The 21495-nt window shown below is 47.1% G+C and overlaps 1 protein-coding gene across 1 annotated transcript in view; it reads right to left on the bottom strand.

The window, feature by feature from the left end:
- The window catches only part of NOXA1 (NADPH oxidase activator 1), a 288049-nt gene extending 266884 nt beyond the window's left edge, over positions 1-21165 (bottom strand). The window contains exon 1 of the mRNA XM_069609785.1: positions 20766-21165. Coding sequence (XP_069465886.1) covers positions 20766-20883 — 118 coding nt within the window. The 5' untranslated portion in view covers positions 20884-21165. The remainder of the gene's footprint in view (positions 1-20765) is intronic.
- Positions 21166-21495: the final 330 nt, after the last annotated feature.

Raw genomic sequence — 21495 nt, 5'->3', positions numbered from 1 at the left:
GGGGAAGTGGTCAAGTCCAGGGGTGGATGGAGTCATGTATGTATTTTTGGAGAAGTTGTCGGTGGAATGTAAGTTTGAGGTGTTAGCATTGTTCAATGAGATCTGGAAGAGTGGAGTTTTACCGAGATTATGGAAGAGAGCGATTGTGGTAGCGATTTTGAAGAGTGGCAAGGTCCCGACGGAGTGTAAGTCATATAGGCCGATTGTGCTGACTGTCGTGATGTGTAAGGTTATGGAACGAATGATAGTTGAGCGCTTGGGGTTCTATTTGAAGTCGAATGGGTGTCTGAGCGATTTTCAGAGTGGGTTCAGGAAGAATCGGTCAGTGGCAGATCCGTTAGTGAGATTGGTGACTGGAGTGTAGGAGGCTTTGTGTGATGGGGAGATGGTGGGGGCGTTCTTTTTGGATTTGGAGAAAGCGTATGATATGGTGTGGAAGAATGGGTTGCTGGTGAGATTGTGGAGATGGGTGTGAAGGGGAGGATGTTTCGGTGGATTAAGGTGTTTTTGGCTGACAGGACCTTTCAGGTGAGAGTGAGGGGGGTGTTGTCTGAGGTTTGGAAGATGGAGAATGGGACACCGCAGGGGAGTGTGATTAGTGCGATGCTGTTTAATGTGATGGTGGACGGGTTGATTCGAGCTTAGGAGGGTTTCGGGTGTCAGATGGATTTCTTTGCAGATGATGGTGTGATATGGGTCAGAGGGCGAAGTTTTTTGATGATGCAGAATCGGTTGCAAGCTGCGATAGTGCGTATGGAGGAGTGGTGTGGGAAATGGGGCTTTTCGATGTCTGTGGATAAAAGCGTGAGTATGGTTTTCTCAAGGAGAAGAGTGCAGCAAGGGTTGGACTTGGTTTTGAAAGGTGAGAGGGTGAAAAGCGTGGAAGAGTTTCGGTATTTGGGGGTGATTTTGGATAGGAAGTTAAACTGGAATTTGCAGGTGAATGGAATGGTGGATAAGAGCAAACGAAGGTTGAATTTGTTGCGGGCGGTGACTGGGAAAGAGTGGGGTGCTCAACAGAAGTGTCTACGAATGTTGGATAAGGGGTTAATTTTGAGTGTGATGGATTTCGGATGTCAAGTGTCAGTGGGTTTCACAGCAAGTCAGAAGTTGCGGTTGGACAGGGTTCAGGCAAGGGCATTGAGGGTGTGTTCGGGTGTGATGAGGTCCTCTCCAGCGAATGCGGTTCAGGTGCTTGTGGGGGTGATGCCGTTGAGGTTGAGGAGAGATGCGTTGAATATGAGATGGTGGGTGAAGTGCAGTGCGAAGAGTGTGGCTCATCCGGTGCGTGAATGTTTGAAGTATAATTGGAGGTTTGATTATTATAGAGACCGGTGGAGGAGGAAAGGAGGCACTTTTGGGTTTCACATGTGGGAAAAGGGAGTGCAGTGGGGTGTGGGCGATTTGATGACTGTAACAGATACGGATTTGGAGAGATGGCCGAGGTGGATGATGGGGTCTCCAAAGACGTGTTTGGAGTTAGCGAATGTGGTGTCGAAGAAAAGAGGCTTGCGGAGCGAGATCAAAGCTTTGGGCCAGGCGTATGTGGCAGGAAAGGAAGGATGCAAGGTGTTTACGGATGGTTCGAAGGATCCTGTGTCTGGGAGAGTGGGTATTGGGTATTATCTGGAAAGCACTGGGGAGTATAAAGTGGGACGATTGACGAATGATGTGTAAATTTGTACGGCTGAGTTGGTGGCGATTGCATTGGCGATCGATAGGGTGTGCGAGTTGGGGTTAGATAAGGTGGTGATATTTTCAGATTTATTGAGTGGGTTGCAGGCGATTATGGTGGGGGATGGTGATAGGAAGGACGTGATTATGGACATCAGGTGGAAGATTGATCAGTGCATACACGGGGGAATGGATTTGGAGTTGGCGTGAGTCCCCAGTCACAGTGGTATTTTGGGTAATGAGTTAGTGGATCTGGCGGCTGGTGATGGTATGAGAAGGGGAGCGGTTGATGTGAGATTACCTTTGAGTGTGGATGAGGTGAAGGTGGTGGTGGTGAGACGGGTCATAGATGAGTGGCAGGAGAGATGGGTGAGTGGGGTGAAGGGCAGGTGGATGTTTGGTGTTCGTGGGAAAGTGTCGGTGAAGGTGGATGTGGGGAGTCTGGAATGGAGGAGGGGGAAGAGGTGATGCTGAATCGGTTGAGGATAGGACATGCGGGACTGAATGATTGTCTGTTTCAAGTGGGGAAACGTGAGTCGAGAGATTGTGTGGTGTGCCTGAGACTGTGGGACATTTTCTGCTTAGGTGTGAGAGACACGTTGAGGAGAGAGAATTGATGAGGGTTTCGATTGTCTAAGCTGGATGTGGCTGAGCTGAGTGGGAAGACTTTGCTGGTAGGTGAAGGGGAGAGAGGCAGGAGGAGGAATAGTGTGACGTTCGATTTTGTGAGGCAAACGGGGCGGTGGGAGGAGTTGTGAGTTTATGTAAGCTAAGTATTGATTGGTGGGTCTGGTGCACATCATCCTTTAGGATGGGGAAGCGCCTGCGTGGGGCCGCCCATGCATCCGATAATTAAGAAGAAGAATAACCTATTATCTAAAGACACAAATTGCTGCATGCAGTTATATTACTAAAACACACTCTGCCATGTACATTACTATTCTCATGTTACAGCAACCCAACACACAGTTCAGGTAGAACATGGAGGTCTGCCTCCTTGAAATCTTGACAAAAAGGTTGTTTTTTGCAAAATGCAGGTTGGCACTAATGGGGGCTTTGAAGTAACAAAGCAAAGCTATGGTAAAACCATAGATGGGCTTCAGAGGCCCGCAGGTCATTCCCCAAGCCTGTTTCTTTGATGTCTTATCTTTTATTATTGGGCTGGGTCAGACACGTGTGAATTGGAGAATGCTAATGGCCGCTTTCCCTGCTTACTGGGAAGGGCCATATGCATGTAAAAGCCTCTCATTCTGCCTATTCTCCACAGTAAATGGCTGCACCACATAAGCATGAAACCGTGTAATAAATGCATACTTGCACATTTTATTCAGAAGGTTCTTGTGTAAAACAAATTTGGGATGTGAAGACAAGTATGGCAATACACAGAGATGTCTGGTTGCCTTGTGTTGGGAAGGAGAGAGGGTCTTCCCAGCGCCCTAGGCAATATCGAACAAGAACTAGACGCTAATAGAGCACATCCAAGGAGCAGGGGATAGGGGAGTGCACATATAGGTGGGGTGCATGATCACCTTAGTGCATGCATCATAAGCTATATGGTAGATGTGGGTGTGAACGCCATCTTGGCAAGTTTCAGCAATCTTAGAATTTAGGATCAAGCGTTGCAAACAGTATTTTGGGTGTTAGTATTAGGCCCTTGTATGAGCACGAATACCACCCCCACCCTGGCCAGGTCTGAGAGATCCACAACCTCCTCCATTGTTCAGAAAGTTACAGGCCCTCGCGCGTGGGAAGATTGTGCCCTGCAAGGTAATTGCAAAGGGAGGTTAGTGCCTCTTGGCAGTGCCATGCCACGGAACAGCTAGCAAGGCTCTCCTGCTCCAATGATCCCCACATGAGAAATGCAGCTTTGCCATACTTTCATCCCATGACCCCCCCAATGCCATGGCACCGTCCAATCCCAGACCCCAACCATAAAACGTTTACACCCCTCGATCGATCACTAAGATCAGAAGGCAAAGCTATCTCGCTATCAGGAAAGGGTCATGTGATTTGTACAGCGAGGTGCAGCGTGGCATCACAATTACAGCCTAAAACTAAGGTGGAGGACCTTCGGGGTTGCTGATCTGTCTGGAAGCGAGTGAAGTGTGTATGAGTTAGTGTGACCTCGGTTCTCCCCCAAGCCCATCGCTGTTTCTGCCAGGTGCATTGTTACAATCAGAAGAATAACATTGTGTGTCAGAGTAGCTAATTAATTGTTAGGTCAGCTCACCGCGGATGACGAGACCAGCAGCACCCACATGAACAAAGATGGACAGATGAAGATGGACCAGTGGCCTGGCATCCCATATGGAGCAGGCCCTACAGCTATAGGCCTCCGCCAATCCGTATTGTAGAATTGTACTTTATATGTTGACATCACTCGTGATGCTGTTTGTGCTCATAATGTACCACACATGCCAACGGACCTCACAACGTTCTGCGGCAGCAGAGTTCTTTGCTGATGCATTCTTATTTTTGTAGAAATAAATACTTGTTATCCTTGCAAGAGTGTCTTGGTCCTTTTTCCCTAGCGGGCTGTATTATTTCTGGTGTGAGCGTACAGGGTTGTGCCTTCACAAGTAAGACATTTCCAAACATCAGGGTGTTGTAAATATTTGCAGACTCATTGATATCGAGAATAAGGGCTGTTTAAAATGAATGTTGAACACAAGGAAAGGGAGTGTTTTAAAAAAATTGAGATGAGCATAGGTACAACTTTAAATTGAGAGTGCCACCATCGGGCCTATGACTCCCAAGAGCTCTTATACTTCTATAACACATCCATCCCATGTGAGGTTTGATTCCAACATCACACACATATGGGTGCATGAGTAAGTTCTATAGTACAATGTTATGATTGTCTCAATTGCCGAGCACCAGCACACAGCGTCAGGTACAGAGCGCCTTCTGACACCAACCATCCCAGGCACTCAATTGGACTGGCATTGCCCCATTGCCTACCCCCCACATGGGGTTGCAAGGATCCAAAAAGTCTAGGCCTGCACTTCTCCGTTCAAAGCCAGCACTAGTTTGGATGAGCGAGCCCATCTTGATGCTTGCATGAGGCAAAGCAGGCTAAAGGGAGGACATTCTTTTTTTGTACATGTTTAACAGCTTTTACCCCATTCAGAATGAGACAGACTTGCTTGGGTAGTGGATACCAGGTAGATTGAAACACTTGGAAAAAACACAAACAAGAACGACCAAGTCATGAATAGACACAAAAATACCAAATGAGAATCAGGAATTTCAATCGGGGGTATAGGTGGGATTCCTCTTGGGTGGATTGGGGAAGTTGATGCACTTCCATTCCAACGTTGTGTCCCTCTTCATATGCCATTCCTCCCTCTCTGTACTCGGTGCTGCAGCTGCTAGCCATATAATAAATAATAAAAAGCCTGTACTAATGTAAATGTTAGTTTCAACAAGTCGAAGCAAACATGGAGTTCCCCACGACCAGCTGAACCTGCAACAGATGTACATCTGAGGAACTCCCGTCCTCACTCTCCTCTCTACCCCCCTGCTCCCTCCTGATCCTTTGCTGTCTCCTTGCTACCACCATGGCCTGCTTGAGCAGCCTCTACCTTCACTCTTGATTTACTGCTACCTTTCACTCTGGTCCTGCTGCTTCCACAATCAACTTATTTTTTCTCCTTCCATTTCCATTCATCCTTTTACTCCCACCACCTTCCACTCCAACCGGGGGTTTACTTCTTGCCTTTTCCCTCTGCTCTTGTCACCTTGGTTTTTCCTCCTTCCTCCTTCCCTCTATTCTCATCATCTATTTTCCAATGCACTCCTAGATTTACTTCATGCCCCTCCTTTTCTCTGTTCTGATGTCTTTCTTCCACTCCACTCTTGGTTTTACAACCTCCAGCTCTGATATCACTCCCTCAGCCCCTTAACTCTCACCACTTTCTTCTGTCCTCTAGATGTCATCTCCTCCTTTTTCCTGCAGGAATGTCAATTCACCAAAATACCAGGGCTAGCGGAAGTGACACCAAACATCTGAGGACATCACATGATGCATTGTCATGAGACCTTGAACCCTGATGAGTACAATGGACATGACATTGCGGTTGTACACAAAAATATGATTTAAGTTACCAACCATATTTAACAATGATATGCCATCAGTCGTATCATGATTTGACAGGGCTACTCCCAGCAGAACATACGGAGACCAGAGCACTGCCTCAAGATGCCAGTACAATAGTATCTGTCCAGTGACCGCCATCTTATTCTGGTTATTCCTGAATTGTCAAATACATTCACTATATATTAAGTTCAGCCCCAGACATCAGGAGTTTGTGGGAATTTCCTGTGCAGCCGAAGGATCGAGTTTGCTTATGACCAAAAATGGCCTGGGCAATGTCGGCCGCTCTCACTCCATGAGCAGAACAGCCACATGGGAAGTGGGAGAGGTCAAACCATTTACACCACAATTACTAGCCTTTTCCAATACTGGCCTCAGTAAAGCTGCATACCACAGCTGTCATGGCCCATGATAGACACCAAAACCATATATGAAATCCAAAATGGTTGACCCTGCCATTTAAAGACTTGGTACGCTTTTCTATTCATTTTGTGAGCCCAGCTCAACGCATTGACTAAAACCAATGCCTGTGGCTCAACAATTTTTCATCACAGGTGTAGGCACTCACTTGTTCAGGGGGAGGAGCTACACAAGATATCAATTCACCAAAAGGCCAGAGGTAGCAGAAATAATATCAATCCGCTGACAACAATGCAGAAGTGACATCAAATGATCTTTGACACCACGTATGTCACAGGAAGTGGTGTCACAGGACATCTGGTCCTGATGACATCATGGTGTCATCGGACATTTGACCTGATGACATCACTCACATACACGTATAATGCGTGCAAGAATAATTACGTACATTATCACTATAGCAGATTAAAGGCTATTTAAGTTACCACGCATAGGCAATTAGGATACTGACCTGATAAGGCAGGATGCAGCTTTAAAAGGCCAGGGACACACCAGGCAGAACCACCATGAGCCAGGGGCCTTACCTTCATATGGACTGTTGGGGATTATTCCTGCCAGTTATCACTTCATATGCCAGGTGTAGTTACCATATGCTAAATACAGCTTTATATGTTGAGGTGCTGCCATCCTATGCCAATTGCAATGTCATATACCCAGGTACTGCCACCTATAGCCTCAATGGTATAATCATCATATGTAAAGCACAGCCTGCCATGCACTGATGGTGTCTGCCATCATATGCCTGGTTCAGCCACATGTAGCAAACTATCACTATGAGGAGGGCCTTGAGAGGAATGAAAGGCCATGTTGGATTCACAGAGATTCGAGCTGCATCTTACACATGCTGCAAGAGAAAATCATACGATCGAATAACAAGAAAGAAATCAATTCGTCAGCAAATATATACGTCAACATTAAAACACAACTGTCATAGAAAACTGACTATGTGTAAATACAAACATGAGAAATACAATCATGACAGGTATTTCTCATCAGGATTTGTGCTCTCTCCATATCACAAGAGTATATCCCAAACAGAGCTGTGCAGGATGCCAAGCTTTGCAACACACCGTTGCATCAAAAGGAGACTGCATCACATCACTGCTGAGTGATCCCAAACCAGTGTTGTGCACATTGCCACCGAGTGTCCTGAAAGCAGCGCTGTGCCATATATACCATTGTGGGGCACTCCCAATGCGGTGATATGCATCATGCCAATAGAGGCTTTGGAAAACAGACCCCTGCACAGGGTTACTGTGGGGGAGGGGGGATGTACAGCAGATCTGAACATCAAAACATTGCAGAGTGTTCATAAACAAAGCTCTGTTCACGCCAGTCCAGAGTGCTCTGCAAAGGAGAGCTGGACTTCATACTTGTTCATGGTCTCCCGAGCAGAACGGGGCATCATATCACATATGCTACAGTGCGGCGTGGTCGAAGGAAGTCATTAACATTGCGTTATTTCCACTTCTTCATAGGCTGGTCTGAAGGTGCCCAAAGGAAGCAACATGAAACTCCTCGCCAGAAGCATGCTCCCTCCGGGAATCAGTGCCAGCATCAGTTACCTGGTCACTCATGCTTTGCATATACTGATGGCCTAATCTCCTTCAATCAGACTCTCAATGTTTCACCTATAGTGCAATTCCTGGGTATTTCTCTACCGTGCATTTGGCCGAAGTGGACGCCAGAATACTGCAATTGAGCATTTAGAACATCCACTTTTTCCTTTAGGAATCGGGTCTCTTGACTCTCCACTTGTGCCTTTTTCCTAAAGGTAGGCATGTCTCTAAAGGTCCTAAGACTTCACAATACAAGTATTGCTTGCTGGAGTCAGGAGCTGGGAATTGCTATACTGGCTCCCACTGAGACCCTCAGAGAGCCTGTGGCATCCTGCTTCTCAGGCAGCCTACAAACAATGCAGAAAGCTACTGAATATAGATGCATGCCTGCATGAAACTCCAGATTCAGTCCTACATCAGTATGTTGAACTTTTTCCCATAAAACTCAGAGTGGACTCCATATCGGGCGGTTATAGCTCACCCATTACTATTTTCTTTAATTCTAGAAATTACACTAGAATTAGCAGCATCCAGGGACGTGTAATCATGGATTAATAATGGGAAAAACTGATCACTGGAGTAGGCCATATTGGCATGCATGCATTTGCCATTGCAGCATCAGGTACAAGGAAACATGAAGTGATCTGATTTAAAGGCACACTGTTAGCTGCAAAGGACTCTTACATTCTTAGGGCCCGATTCATGGATTATTTGTGTGGTAAATAGGTCCCTTGCACGGCAAACTGCGTGCGAAATCCTGTTTGTCGACTAATGGAATCGACTGCACAGCACTTTTTCATACTCTTGCGGGAACTCCGCGCAGGCTCTGCATGTCTCTGCGAGTGGCTGAGTGCCTTGCGCGAGACACCACACAGAGCATGGGTGTGGCTTGCGCAGCGAGCAGGGAAGGGGGCAGAACTCGTAAAATGAGGAAGAACAAGGGAAAATGTGGGCGCTACGAGGGACGGCCCGCAGGCAGTCCATCGCACAACCACTATTGCATGGAAAGCTACATATTCATGGATCCAACTGTGCAACCTCTCGGCAGGGAAAGGGCCATGCAAAGCCCTCAATCGATCTGCCACCCAAAGGCAGGCGTACAGACACTTGTGCATAGGATCCACTGCACAGAGGTAAGAACGGGGTTTCGGATTTATGGGTGCATGCACGCAGCCGGGGTTCCGATCTAACTTAGGGGTGCGCATATGCAGTGTAGCGGCGTACAGGAACGGTTTATGGGGGTTGGCAGGCAGATTTTCTGAGTTTTACCTGAGTTATGAAAAATCGTACTGATGTTGTCAGGGTGCCGGTAACAGTTACGGGGGACCCCATGCAAGGTCCCCGAGATACAGGCCTGCTTGCGGCAGACCCCATGAACTGTTTTAAGGGTGCATGTATTCGTGCCCAGGGAGCACACAAAGGTAGCTGTTTCTGGCTGTTTTTGCTTTGTGTGGACACCTCCGGCCGTGACTTGTGTATATGGTTACTTTGCGTGAACAATTCCATGAATAAGCGGAGCGCGCAATTAAACTTCTGCGCGCAGGCTCACGCACAGTCGTTCTCTGTGTGCAGGCTTTGCGGGATCTCTGCACACTTTTCGATGAATCGGGCCCTTAATGTCTGTGCTCTTTGCTTCCTGTATTTGACAGCCAGACTGACCTTGCTCTGTTCAGCATACATTACATACCCCATTTAATTTGGTAAATGCTCATCCGGTCCTCTTTCTCTTTTAACGTGGAATGTTTGCATTTATAGTTCAGCTGTCATTTGATCCGACTCCTTCTCTTTGCCGTGCCTCCAGGTCTTTTTGGTTTCACAAATAACTTCTTTGCACACTGCTGTAAACGCATCATCGGCTTTCAAAGCCCTTGCAGTTAGGTCACAGGCGCACATATTTCCATAAAGCATTTGTACACGAAAGTTTCAGTAAACTATTGATTGTGCTTATTTTTTAAGACAACTGCATGTTAACAAGGCAAAGTTTGGTTCAAACAGAGCCTCCCCTGGCAGCCTGCACTCTGACAACAGAATGTAAACACAACTCTTGTCGTATTAGTAGTGTTATATGTGTGCCATATTCCTGACATTACTCCTGCAGCCGTTGTGCAAGCATAGTTGCCAACATGACCCGTTCCAATCTGTAGCGGCTTATCCAGTCCTGTTTTTTTCGCATTCTGTGACTTGTAGTTCCAATTTTCCGATTTTAAAACTCAGACCGCAAGGCCCAGAAAGCAAAGAAAAAACAGGACTGGATAAGCACTTACAGATTGGAATGGGGCATGTTGGCAACTATGTGCAAGGTGTAGCAAAGCCAGTGTTTGGGGGTATTGAAATGGAAGCCAGGGGTGGCTGCTGCTACCAATGACCCTCACATGATGTCCCTGGGGCTGCAGGGCGATATGCTCCCAGACTTTCAGTCAGACAGTGTGAGTGTTTGGAAAAGGAGTTTCTAGTGAGAGTTTGGAGGTGCTTGAAGAGAAGAAGTGCAGTAGCAACCCACTGTCTCCACACAGCAAGTGACACCAGCATGATGCAGCGTCGCGCAACAGCTTCTTTATGTGCAACTTTAAAAAACAAGCATTGGCAATGCCAATAGTTTTGGCGTTTCTTGTTCTTTGCATTTATAGGCAGCAGAGTGCAAGGAGGAGAATGCAAACTTTTAAAGGAGGATGTGATAAGGGGTGCAGGTGTGCAATGGAATGAGAAGGGGCATAGAGCAATGGAGGAAGCCATTGATAGAGGTTGCCAATGATTGGCAAGAGGAAACATGGGCGAGAAAGGGTGAGAGAGTAAGAGAAAAAGTGAGTGTGAGAGGAACAATGAGAGACAAAGTAAGGGCTGAGAGCAAAGGTGAGCGTTGGAGAAGACGACATGAGGGGATATCTTCAAGAGTGCCAGAGAGAGCGACAACACCTGTGGGGAAAGAGAGCGACATCACGTTTTGGGAGAGAGATAGAGAGCGCAACAGCGCGTGCGAAAGATAGAGGGTGAAAGCACGCACGAGAGATAGTGACAGCACGTGAGAGAGATACAGAACATGCGAGAGACAGAGAGCAACATCACATGCGGGGAGAGAGAGTGACAGCGCTTGCAGGGAGAGAGGGAGAGAGTGACAGTGATCGCAGAGAGAGAGAGAGTGACAGTGTGCACGTGGGAAGAAAGAGAACAGTGCACAGAGAGAGTAAGAACACCTAGAGAGAGAGAGAGAGTGACAGCATGTGGAGAGAGAGAGCAACAGTGCGTGCAAGAGATAGAGAGTGAAAGGGTGCACGAGAGAGAGTGACAGCGCGTGAGAGAGATACAGAATGGGAGAGCAACAGCACATGCGGGCAAAGAGAGTGACAGCGCTTGCAGGGAGAGAGGGAGAAAGTGACAGTGATCGCAAAGAGAGAGAGGGGACAGTGTGCACGTGAGAAGAAAGAGAACAGCGCACAGAGAGAGTAAGAACGCCTGGAGAGAGAGAGAGAGCGACAGCGTGTGGAGATAGAGAGCGACAGTCATTCCCGTTTCACACAACGCCTTGCCATTAGCATTGAAATAGAATGGAACTGAGAGGGGAGAGGTCGCAAAGACAGGATGATGTCCAAGGGGAGTGCAGACGTTGCAGAAAAAGTCACTCTTTATCTATCAGTTTTGCTAGCATTATACTTCCATAAACTGGTGAAAATGGAATGCCTGTAGCTGACATTTACTGCACCTCTAGGTGCTATACAGGCGAACCCTTTTAAGTCGTTCATTCCAACGGCGACTGTCACACAGAGGGTTGGTGAACACTGTACGTATTCAGTGGTGAAATAGCTAACTGGTGTCTCAAGTTGATGGGGGATCACTGACTATGCGGGTGCAACATTCGGGGTTTTGCCTCCTTCCTCTTTCCCTCTATTCTCGTCACCTCCTTCCAATCCACTCCTAGATTTACTTCATGCCCCTCCTTTCCTCCGTTCTGATTTCTTTCTTCCACTCCACTCTTGGTTTTACAACCTCCTGCCTTTGCTCTGATATCACCCCCTCAGCCCCTTAACTCTCACCACTTTCTTCTGTCCTCTAGATGTCATTTCTCCTTTTTCCCATAGGGATGTCAATTCACCAAAATGCCAGGGGTAGCGGAAGTGACTTCAAACGCCTGAGGACATCACATGATAATAATAATTTGGCATTTATGCTACGAACCCTCAGGTATCTGAGCGCTGCTTACCACACGTGTGTGGTGCTCATCTATCGGAAGGATGAAAGGCTGAGTTTGGCCTTGCCGGGATTCGAACCTGCGTTAGCAGGCTCTGCACGGATGTCAAAGCGAGCGTTCTACTCGCTGTGCCACTTGACCGGCTTTGTCATGATGCATTGTCATGAGACCTTGAACCCTGGTGAGTACAATGGACATGACAATGCGGTTGTACACAAAAATATGATTTAAGTTATCAACCATATTTAACAATGATATGCCATCAGTGGTATCATGATTTGACAGGGCTACTCCCAGCAGAACATACGGAGACCAGAGCACTGCCTCAAGATGCCAGTACAGTAGTATCTGTCCAGTGACTGCCATCTTATTCTAGTTATTCCTGAATTGTCAGATACGTTCACTATATATGAAGTTCAGCCCCAGACATCAGGAGTTTGTGGGAATTTCCTGCGCAGCCGAAGGATCGAGTTTGCTTATGACCAAAAATGGCCTGGGCAATGTCGGCTGCTCTCACTCCATGAGCAGAACAGCCACATGGGAAGTGGGAGAGGTCAAACCACTTACACCACACTTACTAGCCTTTTCCAATACTGGCCTCAGTAAAGCTGCATACCACAGCTGTCATAGCCCATGATAGACACCAAAACCATATATGAAATCCAAAATAGTTGACCTACCATTTAAAGACTTGGTACGCTTTTCTATTCATTTTGTGAGCCTAGCTCAACGCATTGACTAAAGCCAATGCCTGTCGCTCAACAATTTTTCATCACATGTGTAGGCACTCACTTGTTCAGGGGGAGGAGCTACAAAAGATATCAATTCACCAAAAGGCCAGAGGTAGCAGAAATAATATCAATCCGCTGACACCAATGCTGAAGTGACATCAAGTGATCTTTGACACCACGTATGTCACAGGAAGTGGTGTCACAGGACATCTGGTCCTGATGACATCATGGTGTCATCGGACATTTGACCTGATGACATCACTCACATACACGTATAATGCGTGCAAGAATAATTACGTACATTATCACTATAGCAGATTAAAGGCTATTTAAGTTACCACGCATAGGCAATTAGGATACTGACCTGATAAGGCAGGATGCAGCTTTAAAAGGCCAGGGACACACCAGGCAGAACCGCCATGAGCCAGGGACCTTACCTTCATATGGACTGTTGGGGATTATTCCTGCCAGTTATCACTTCATATGCCAGGTGTAGTTACCATATGCTAAATACAGCTTTATATGTTGAGGTGCTGCCATCCTATGCCAATTGCAATGTCATATACCCAGGTACTGCCACCTATAGCCTCAATGGTATAATCATCATATGTAAAGCACAGCCTGCCATGCACTGATGGTGACTGCCATCATATGCCTGGTTCAGCCACATGTAGAGGAATGAAAGGCCATGTTGGATTCACAGAGATTCGAGCTGCATCTTACACATGCTGCAAGAGAAAAGAAATCAATTCGTCAGCAAATATATACGTCAACATTAGAACACAACTGTCATAGAAAACTGACTATGTGTAAATACAAACATGAGAAATACAATCATGACAGGTATTTCTCATCAGGATTTGTGCTCTCTCCATATCACAAGAGTATATCCCAAACAGAGCTGTGCAGGATGCCAAGCTTTGCAACACACCGTTGCATGAAAAGAAGACTGCATCACATCACTGCTGAGTGATCCCAAACCAGTGTTGTGCACATTGCCACTGAGTGTCCTGAAAGCAGCGCTGTGCCATATATACCATTGTGGGGCACTCCCAATGCGGTGATATGCATCATGCCAATAGAGGCTTTGGAAAACAGACCCCTGCACAGGGTTACTGTGGGGGAGGGGGGATGTACAGCAGATCTGAACATCAAAACATTGCAGAGTGTTCATAAACAAAGCTCTGTTCACGCCAGTACAAAGTGCTCTGCAAAGGAGAGCTGGACTTCATACTTGTTCATGGTCTCCCGAGCAGAACCGGGCATCATATCACATATGCTACAGTGCGGCGTGGTCTAAGGAAGTCATTAACATTGCGTTATTTCTACTTCTTCATAGGCTGGTCTGAAGGTGCCCAAAGGAAGCAACATGAAACTCCTCGCCAGAAGCATGCTCCCTCCGGGAACCAGTGCCAGCATCAGTTACCTGGTCACACATGCTTTGCATATACTGATGGCCTAATCTCCTTCAATCAGACTCTCAAAGTTTCACATATAGTGCAATTGCTGGGTATTTCTCTACCGTGCATTTGGCCGAAGTGGACGCCAGAATACTGCAATTGAGCATTTAGAACATCCACTTTTTCCTTTAGGAATCGGGTCTCTTGACTCTCCACTTGTGCCTTTTTCCTAAAGGTAGGCATGTCTCTAAAGGTCCTAAGACTTCACAATACAAGTATTGCTTGCTGGAGTCAGGAGCTGGGAATTGCTATACTGGCTCCCACTGAGACCCTCAGAGAGCCTGTGGCATCCTGCTTCTCAGGCAGGCTACACACAATGCAGAAAGGTACCGAATATAGGATGCATGCCTGCATGAAACTCCAGATTCAGTCCTACATCAGTATGTTGAACTTTTTCCCATAAAACTCAGAGCGGACTCCATATCGGGAGGTTATAGCTCACCCATTACTGTTCTCTTTCATTCTAGAAATTACCACTAGAATTAGCAGCATCCAGGGACGTGTAATCATGGATTAATAATGGGAAAAACTGATCACTGGAGTAGGCCATATTGGCCTGCATGCATTTGCCATTGCAGCATCAGGTACAAGGAAACATGAAGTGATCTGATTTAAAGGCACACTGTTAGCTGCAAAGGACTCTTACATTCTTAGGGCCCGATTCATGGATTATTTGTGTGGTAAATAGGTCCCTTGCACGGCAAACTGCGTGCGAAATCCTGTTTGTCGACTAATGGAATCGACTGCACAGCACTTTTTCATACTCTTGCGGGAACTTCGCGCAGGCTCTGCATGTCTCTGCGAGGGGCTGAGTGCCTTGCGCGAGACACCACACAGAGCATGGGTGTGGCTTGCGCAGTGAGCAGGGAAGGGGGCGGAACTCGTAAAATGAGGAAGAACAAGGGAAAATGTGGGCGCTATGAGGGACGGCCCGCAGGCAGTCCATCGCACAACCACTATTGCATGGAAAGCTACATATTCATGGATCCAACCGTGCAACCTCTCGGCAGGGAAAGGGCCATGCAAAGCCCTCAATCGATCTGCCACCCAAAGGCAAGCGTACAGACACTTGTGCATAGGATCCACTGCACAGAGGTAAGATCGGGGTTTCGGATTTATGGGTGCATGCACGCAGCCGGGGTTCCGATCTAACTTAGGGGTGCGCATATGCAGTGTAGCGGCGTACAGGAACGGTTTATGGGGGTTGGCAGGCAGATTTTCTGAGTTTTACCTGAGTTATGAAAACTCGTACTGATGTTGTCAGGGTGCCGGTAACAGTTACGGGGGACCCCATGCAAGGTCCCCGAGATACAGGCCTGCTTGCGGCAGACCCCATGAACTGTTTTAATGGTGCATGTATTCGTGCCCAGTGAGCACGCAAAGGTAGCTGTTTCTGGCTGTTTTTGCTTTGTGTGGACACCTCCGGCCGTGACTTGCGTATATGGTTACTTTGCCTGAACAATTCCATGAATAAGCGGAGCGCACAATTAAACTTCTGCGCGCAGGCTCACCCACAGTGGTTCTCTGTGTGCAGGCTTTGCGGGATCTCTGCACACTTTTCGGTGAATCGGGCTCTTAATGTCTGTGCTCTTTGCTTCCTGTATTTGACAGCCAGACTGACCTTGCTCTGTTCAGCATACATTACATACCCCATTTAATTTGGTAAATGCTCATCCGGTCCTCTTTCTCTTTTAAAGTGGAATGTTTGCATTTATAGTTCAGCTGTCATTTGATCCGACTCCTTCTCTTTGCCGTGCCTCCAGGTCTTTTTGGTTTCACAAATAACTTCTTTGCACACTGCTGTAAACGCATCATCGGCTTTCAAAGCCCTTGCAGTTAGGTCACAGGCGCACATATTTCCATAAAGCATTTGTACACGAAAGTTTCAGTAAACTATTGATTGTGCTTATTTTTTAAGACAACTGCATGTTAACAAGGCAAAGTTTGGTTCAAACAGAGCCTCCCCTGGCAGCCTGCACTCTGACAACAGAATGTAAATACAACTCTTGTCGTATTAGTAGTGTTATATGTGTGCCATATTCCTGACATTACTCCTGCAGCCGTTGTGCAAGCATAGTTGCCAACATGACCCATTCCAATCTGTCGGGGCTTATCCAGTCCTGTTTTTTTCGCATTCTGTGACTTGTAGTTCCAATTTTCCGATTTTAAAACTCAGACTGCAAGGCCCAGAAAGCAAAGAAAAAACAGGACTGGATAAGCACTTACAGATTGGAATGGGGCATGTTGGCAACTATGTGCAAGGTGTAGCAAAGCCAGTGTTTGGGGGTATTGAAATGGAAGCCAGGGGTGGCTGCTGCTACCAATGACCCTCACATGATGTCCCTGGGGCTGCAGGGCGATATGCTCCCAGACTTTCAGTCAGACAGTGTGAGTGTTTGGAAAAGGAGTTTCTAGTGACAGTTTGGAGGTGCTTGAAGAGAAGAAGTGCAGTAGCTACCCACTGTCTCCACACAGCAAGTGACACCAGCATGATGCAGCGTCGCGCAACAGCTTCTTTATGTGCAACTTTAAAAAACAAGCATTGGCAATGCCAATAGTTTTGGCGTTTCTTGTTCTTTGCATTTATAGGCACCAGAGTGCAAGGAGGAGAATGCAAAGTTTTAAAGGAGGATGCGATAAGGGGTGCAGGTGTGCAATGGAATGAGAAAGGCATAGAGCAATGGAGGAAGCCATTGATAGAGGTTGCCAATGATGGGCAAGAGGAAATATGGGCGAGAAAGGGTGAGAGAGTAAGAGAAAAAGTGAGTGTGAGAGGAACAATGAGAGAAAAAGTAAGGGCTGAGAGCAAAGGTGAGCGTTGGAGAAGACGACATGAGGGGATATCTTCAAGAGTGCCAGAGAGAGCGACAACACCTGTGGGGAAAGAGAGCGACATCACGTTTTGGGAGAGAGATAGAGAGCGCAACAGCGCGTGCGAAAGATAGAGAGTGAAAGCACGCACGAGAGATAGTGACAGCACGTGAGAGAGATACAGAACATGCGAGAGACAGAGAGCAACATCACATGCGGGGAGAGAGAGTGACAGCGCTTGCAGGGAGAGAGGGAGAGAGTGACAGTGATCGCAGAGAGAGAGACAGTGACAGTGTGCACGTGGGAAGAAAGAGAACAGTGCACAGAGAGAGTAAGAACACCTAGAGAGAGAGAGAGAGAGAGAGTGACAGCATGTGGAGAGAGAGAGCAACAGTGCGTGCAAGAGATAGAGAGTGAAAGGGTGCACGAGAGAGAGAGTGACAGCGCGTGAGAGAGATACAGAATGACAGAACATGCGAGATACGGAGAGCAACAGCACATGCGGGCAAAGAGAGTGACAGCGCTTGCAGGGAGAGAGGGAGAAAGTGACAGTGATCGCAAAGAGAGAGAGGGGACAGTGTGCACGTGAGAAGAAAGAGAACAGCGCACAGAGAGAGTAAGAACGCCTGGAGAGAGAGAGAGCGACAGCGTGTGGAGATAGAGAGCGACAGTCATTCCCGTTTCACACAACGCCTTGCCATTAGCATTGAAATAGAATGGAACTGAGAGGGGAGAGGTCGCAAAGACAGGATGATGTCCAAGGGGAGTGCAGACGTTGCAGAAAAAGTCACTCTTTATCTATCAGTTTTGCTAGCATTATACTTCCATAAACTGGTGAAAATGGAATGCCTGTAGCTGACATTTACTGCACCTCTGGGTGCTATACAGGCGAACCCTTTTAAGTCGTTCATTCCAACGGCGACTGTCACACAGAGGGTTGGTGAACACTGTACGTGATCAGTGGTGAAATAGCTAACTGGTGTCTCAAGTTGATGGGGGATCACTGACTATGCGGGTGCAACATTCGGGGTTTTGCCTCCTTCCTCGTTCCCTCTATTCTCGTCACCTCCTTCCAATCCACTCCTAGATTTACTTCATGCCCCTCCTTTCCTCCGTTCTGATTTCTTTCTTCCACTCCACTCTTGGTTTTACAACCTCCTGCCTTTGCTCTGATATCACCCCCTCAGCCCCTTAACTCTCACCACTTTCTTCTGTCCTCTAGATGTCATTTCTCCTTTTTCCCATAGGGATGTCAATTCACCAAAATGCCAGGGGTAGCGGAAGTGACTTCACACACCTGAGGACATCACATGATGCATTGTCATGAGACCTTGAACCCTGGTGAGTACAATGGACATGACATTGCGGTTGTACACAAAAATATGATTTAAGTTACCAACCATATTTAACAATGATATGCCATCAGTGGTGTCATGATTTGACAGGGCTACTCCCAGCAGAACATACGGAGACCAGAGCACTGCCTCAAGATGCCAGTACAGTAGTATCTGTCCAGTGACCGCCATCTTATTCTGGTTATTCCTGAATTGTCAGATACGTTCACTACATATGAAGTTCAGCCCCAGACATCAGGAGTTTGTGGGAATTTCCTGCGCAGCCGAAGGATCGAGTTTGCTTATGACCAAAAATGGCCTGGGCAATGTCGGCCGCTCTCACTCCATGAGCAGAAAAGCCACATGGGAAGTGGGAGAGGCCAAACCACATACACCACACTTACTAGCCTTTTCCAATACTGGCCTCAGTAAAGCTGCATACCACAGCTGTCATAGCCCATTATAGACACCAAAACCATATATGAAACCCAAAATAGTTGACCTACCATTTAACGACTTGGTATGCTTCTCTATTCAGTGTGTGAGCCCAGCTCAACGCATTGACTAAAGCCAATGCCTGTCGCTCAACAATTTTTCATCACAGGTGTAGGCACTCACTTGTTCAGCGGGAGGAGCTACAAAAGATATCAATTCACCAAAAGGCCAGAGGTAGCAGAAATAATATCAATCCGCTGACAACAATGCAGAAGTGACATCAAGTGATCTTTGACACCACGTATGTCACAGGAAGTGGTGTCACAGGACATCTGGTCCTGATGACATCATGGTGTCATCGGACTTTTGACCTGATGACATCACTCACATACACGTATAGTGTGTGCAAGAATGATTACGTACATTATCACTATAGCAGATTAAAGGCTATTTAAGTTACCAAGCATAGGCAATTAGGATACTGACCTGATAAGGCAGGATGCAGCTTTAAAAGGCCAGGGACACACCAGGCAGAACCACCATGAGCCAGGGACCTTACCTTCATATGGACTGTTGGGGATTATTCCTGCCAGTTATCACTTCATATGCCAGGTGTAGTTACCATATGCTAAATACAGCTTTATATGTTGAGGTACTGCCATCCTATGCCAATTGCAATGTCATATACCCAGGTACTGCCACCTATAGCCTCAATGGTGTAATCATCATATGTAAAGCACAGCCTGCCATGCACTGATGGTGTCTGCCATCATATGCCTGGTTCAGCCACATGTAGCAAACTATCACTATGAGGAGGGCCTTGAGAGGAATGAAAGGCCATGTTGGATTCACAGAGATTCCAGCTGCATCTTACACATGCTGCAAGAGAAAATCATATTTTCCATACATGATCGAATAACAAGAAAGAAATCAATTCGTCAGCAAATATATACGTCAACATTAAAACACAACTGTCATAGAAAACTGACTATGTGTAAATACAAACATGAGAAATACAATCATGACAGGTATTTCTCATCAGGATTTGTGCTCTCTCCATATCACAAGAGTATATCCCAAACAGAGCTGTGCAGCATGCCAAGCTTTGCAACACACCGTTCAGGGACGTCATTTCACCAAAATGCCAGGGGTCGCGGAAGTGACATCACACGACCCTTGACCTCTGATGACATCACAGGAAGTGATGTCATTTGACCCCTCCCACCCAAAAAGTGACATCACTGGAACCATCGTTAAAAAACCTACATGTATCCTAGCACCCGAGCGCCCACTGTACTGGTTCCAGCACGAATGCTCTCTACAGTCCCCATTAGCTTACACACCAACATTACAAACAAAGAATGCGACCATCTTTAAAAATCTACATGTAATCTAGCACCCGAGCGCCCACTGTTCTGCTTTCCAGCACAACTGCTCTCTACAGGCCCCATTAGCTTACACACCAACATTACAAACAACGACATAGTCTTACATCCTACGCAAACATTGTGCATAACCTTGCAAACAAGTCAGGTGAGTGGAACAATGCCGGCGTCGGTTTAAGGATTTAACTAGTTGGCAAGCCCCATTGGAAAGCTGTTTAACCTAAGGCGCGGCGGCCAGCACACAAACCCAACAATGCAAGTTCCCCCCACCACCCTATCTTGTGCTCAGCCAGCGCGTAGCCAAATACCATCAAACCAGTAACATCGCTGCACCTAACCAGCAGGGACCCCTTCCATAAAACTCGGAAAATGCACCGCTGCACCCCAAAAAAATTCCCACGCAACTCACTGCAAACCCTTTGGGCATTGCTTACCAGCGACGCTATATAGGCATTTCACCAATGTGTTTATATTTCCATATAAATATATTTATAACGCGCCTTGAAACACTTGTGTATAGGCGTTTTATAAATGCCATTTCATATCATACATTTTCGAAGCATTTGTCTGCGTGTGGCTGTAAAACCCAAGAACCTCCAATTGTATTGGATGTGACAACCTTGCATCAGTACACATATTGATTTAATAGTATAATATAAAACAACTAGCGTACTTACTGAAGCACTGCAAGTTAATGATGCCTGCTGCAGCATGCCGTGTGTCCTCGCTCTGCCTGGACGTTACGTGCCCATGCACATGAATGCTGTAGCAAGGCGAGAGGGGGCGGCGGGCCATGTAACGAAGCCCACAGCTGCAGTGGTCGCATGGCCAGCGAGGAATAAACCGCGGGTCCCAGGATGGCAACAGGCAGTGGATGGAGGCAGAGATGCAGGTAGGCAGGGCAAGATACACAGGCGGATGAAATCGCTGGTGTCTCTGAGAGCGCCAAGTCCAGGTGCCAAGGCCATTCTTGCATGCACGCAGCCTTGTAATCAGGTTAATTAAATGTACTCTTTGAAAGCCAGGCGTGTGTTTGAGTCGCTGGCTTTTCAAGCAGAATAAACACAGCTGCGATCAGTAGAGGAGTGAAGTGTGCTCTGTGTGTGAGAATGCCCGAATCTGGGGCCTTGCACCTGGCACAGGGAGGCATATCCGCCCACCCCCACCTCCCGCATCCCCTACCCTGCTGGGAATAGTGCGAGAGCTTCGCTGTTACAAGGGACCCGCCTGTTTATGTTCTCAGAAATTCATTGCAAGTCCATCCCGTCCGTGCTTGATTAAATGGCCCTTTTGAGCTTAATGAGCCGTGCACAGGATTCACATCCCCCTCTCAGGAGTTTTCATTGTTGCAGGGTCACGGAAGGGTAGGGATGTTTACTCAATCAGTGGCGCCAGCCCGGCAGCCGC

Source organism: Ambystoma mexicanum, chromosome 8 (genome assembly GCF_040938575.1).
Source record: "Ambystoma mexicanum isolate Mex_15411 chromosome 8, UKY_AmexF1_1, whole genome shotgun sequence".
Lineage (NCBI taxonomy): Eukaryota > Metazoa > Chordata > Amphibia > Caudata > Ambystomatidae > Ambystoma > Ambystoma mexicanum.
The sequence above is the reverse complement of the archived record's forward strand: the minus strand, read 5'-3'. Positions and strand labels throughout refer to the sequence as shown.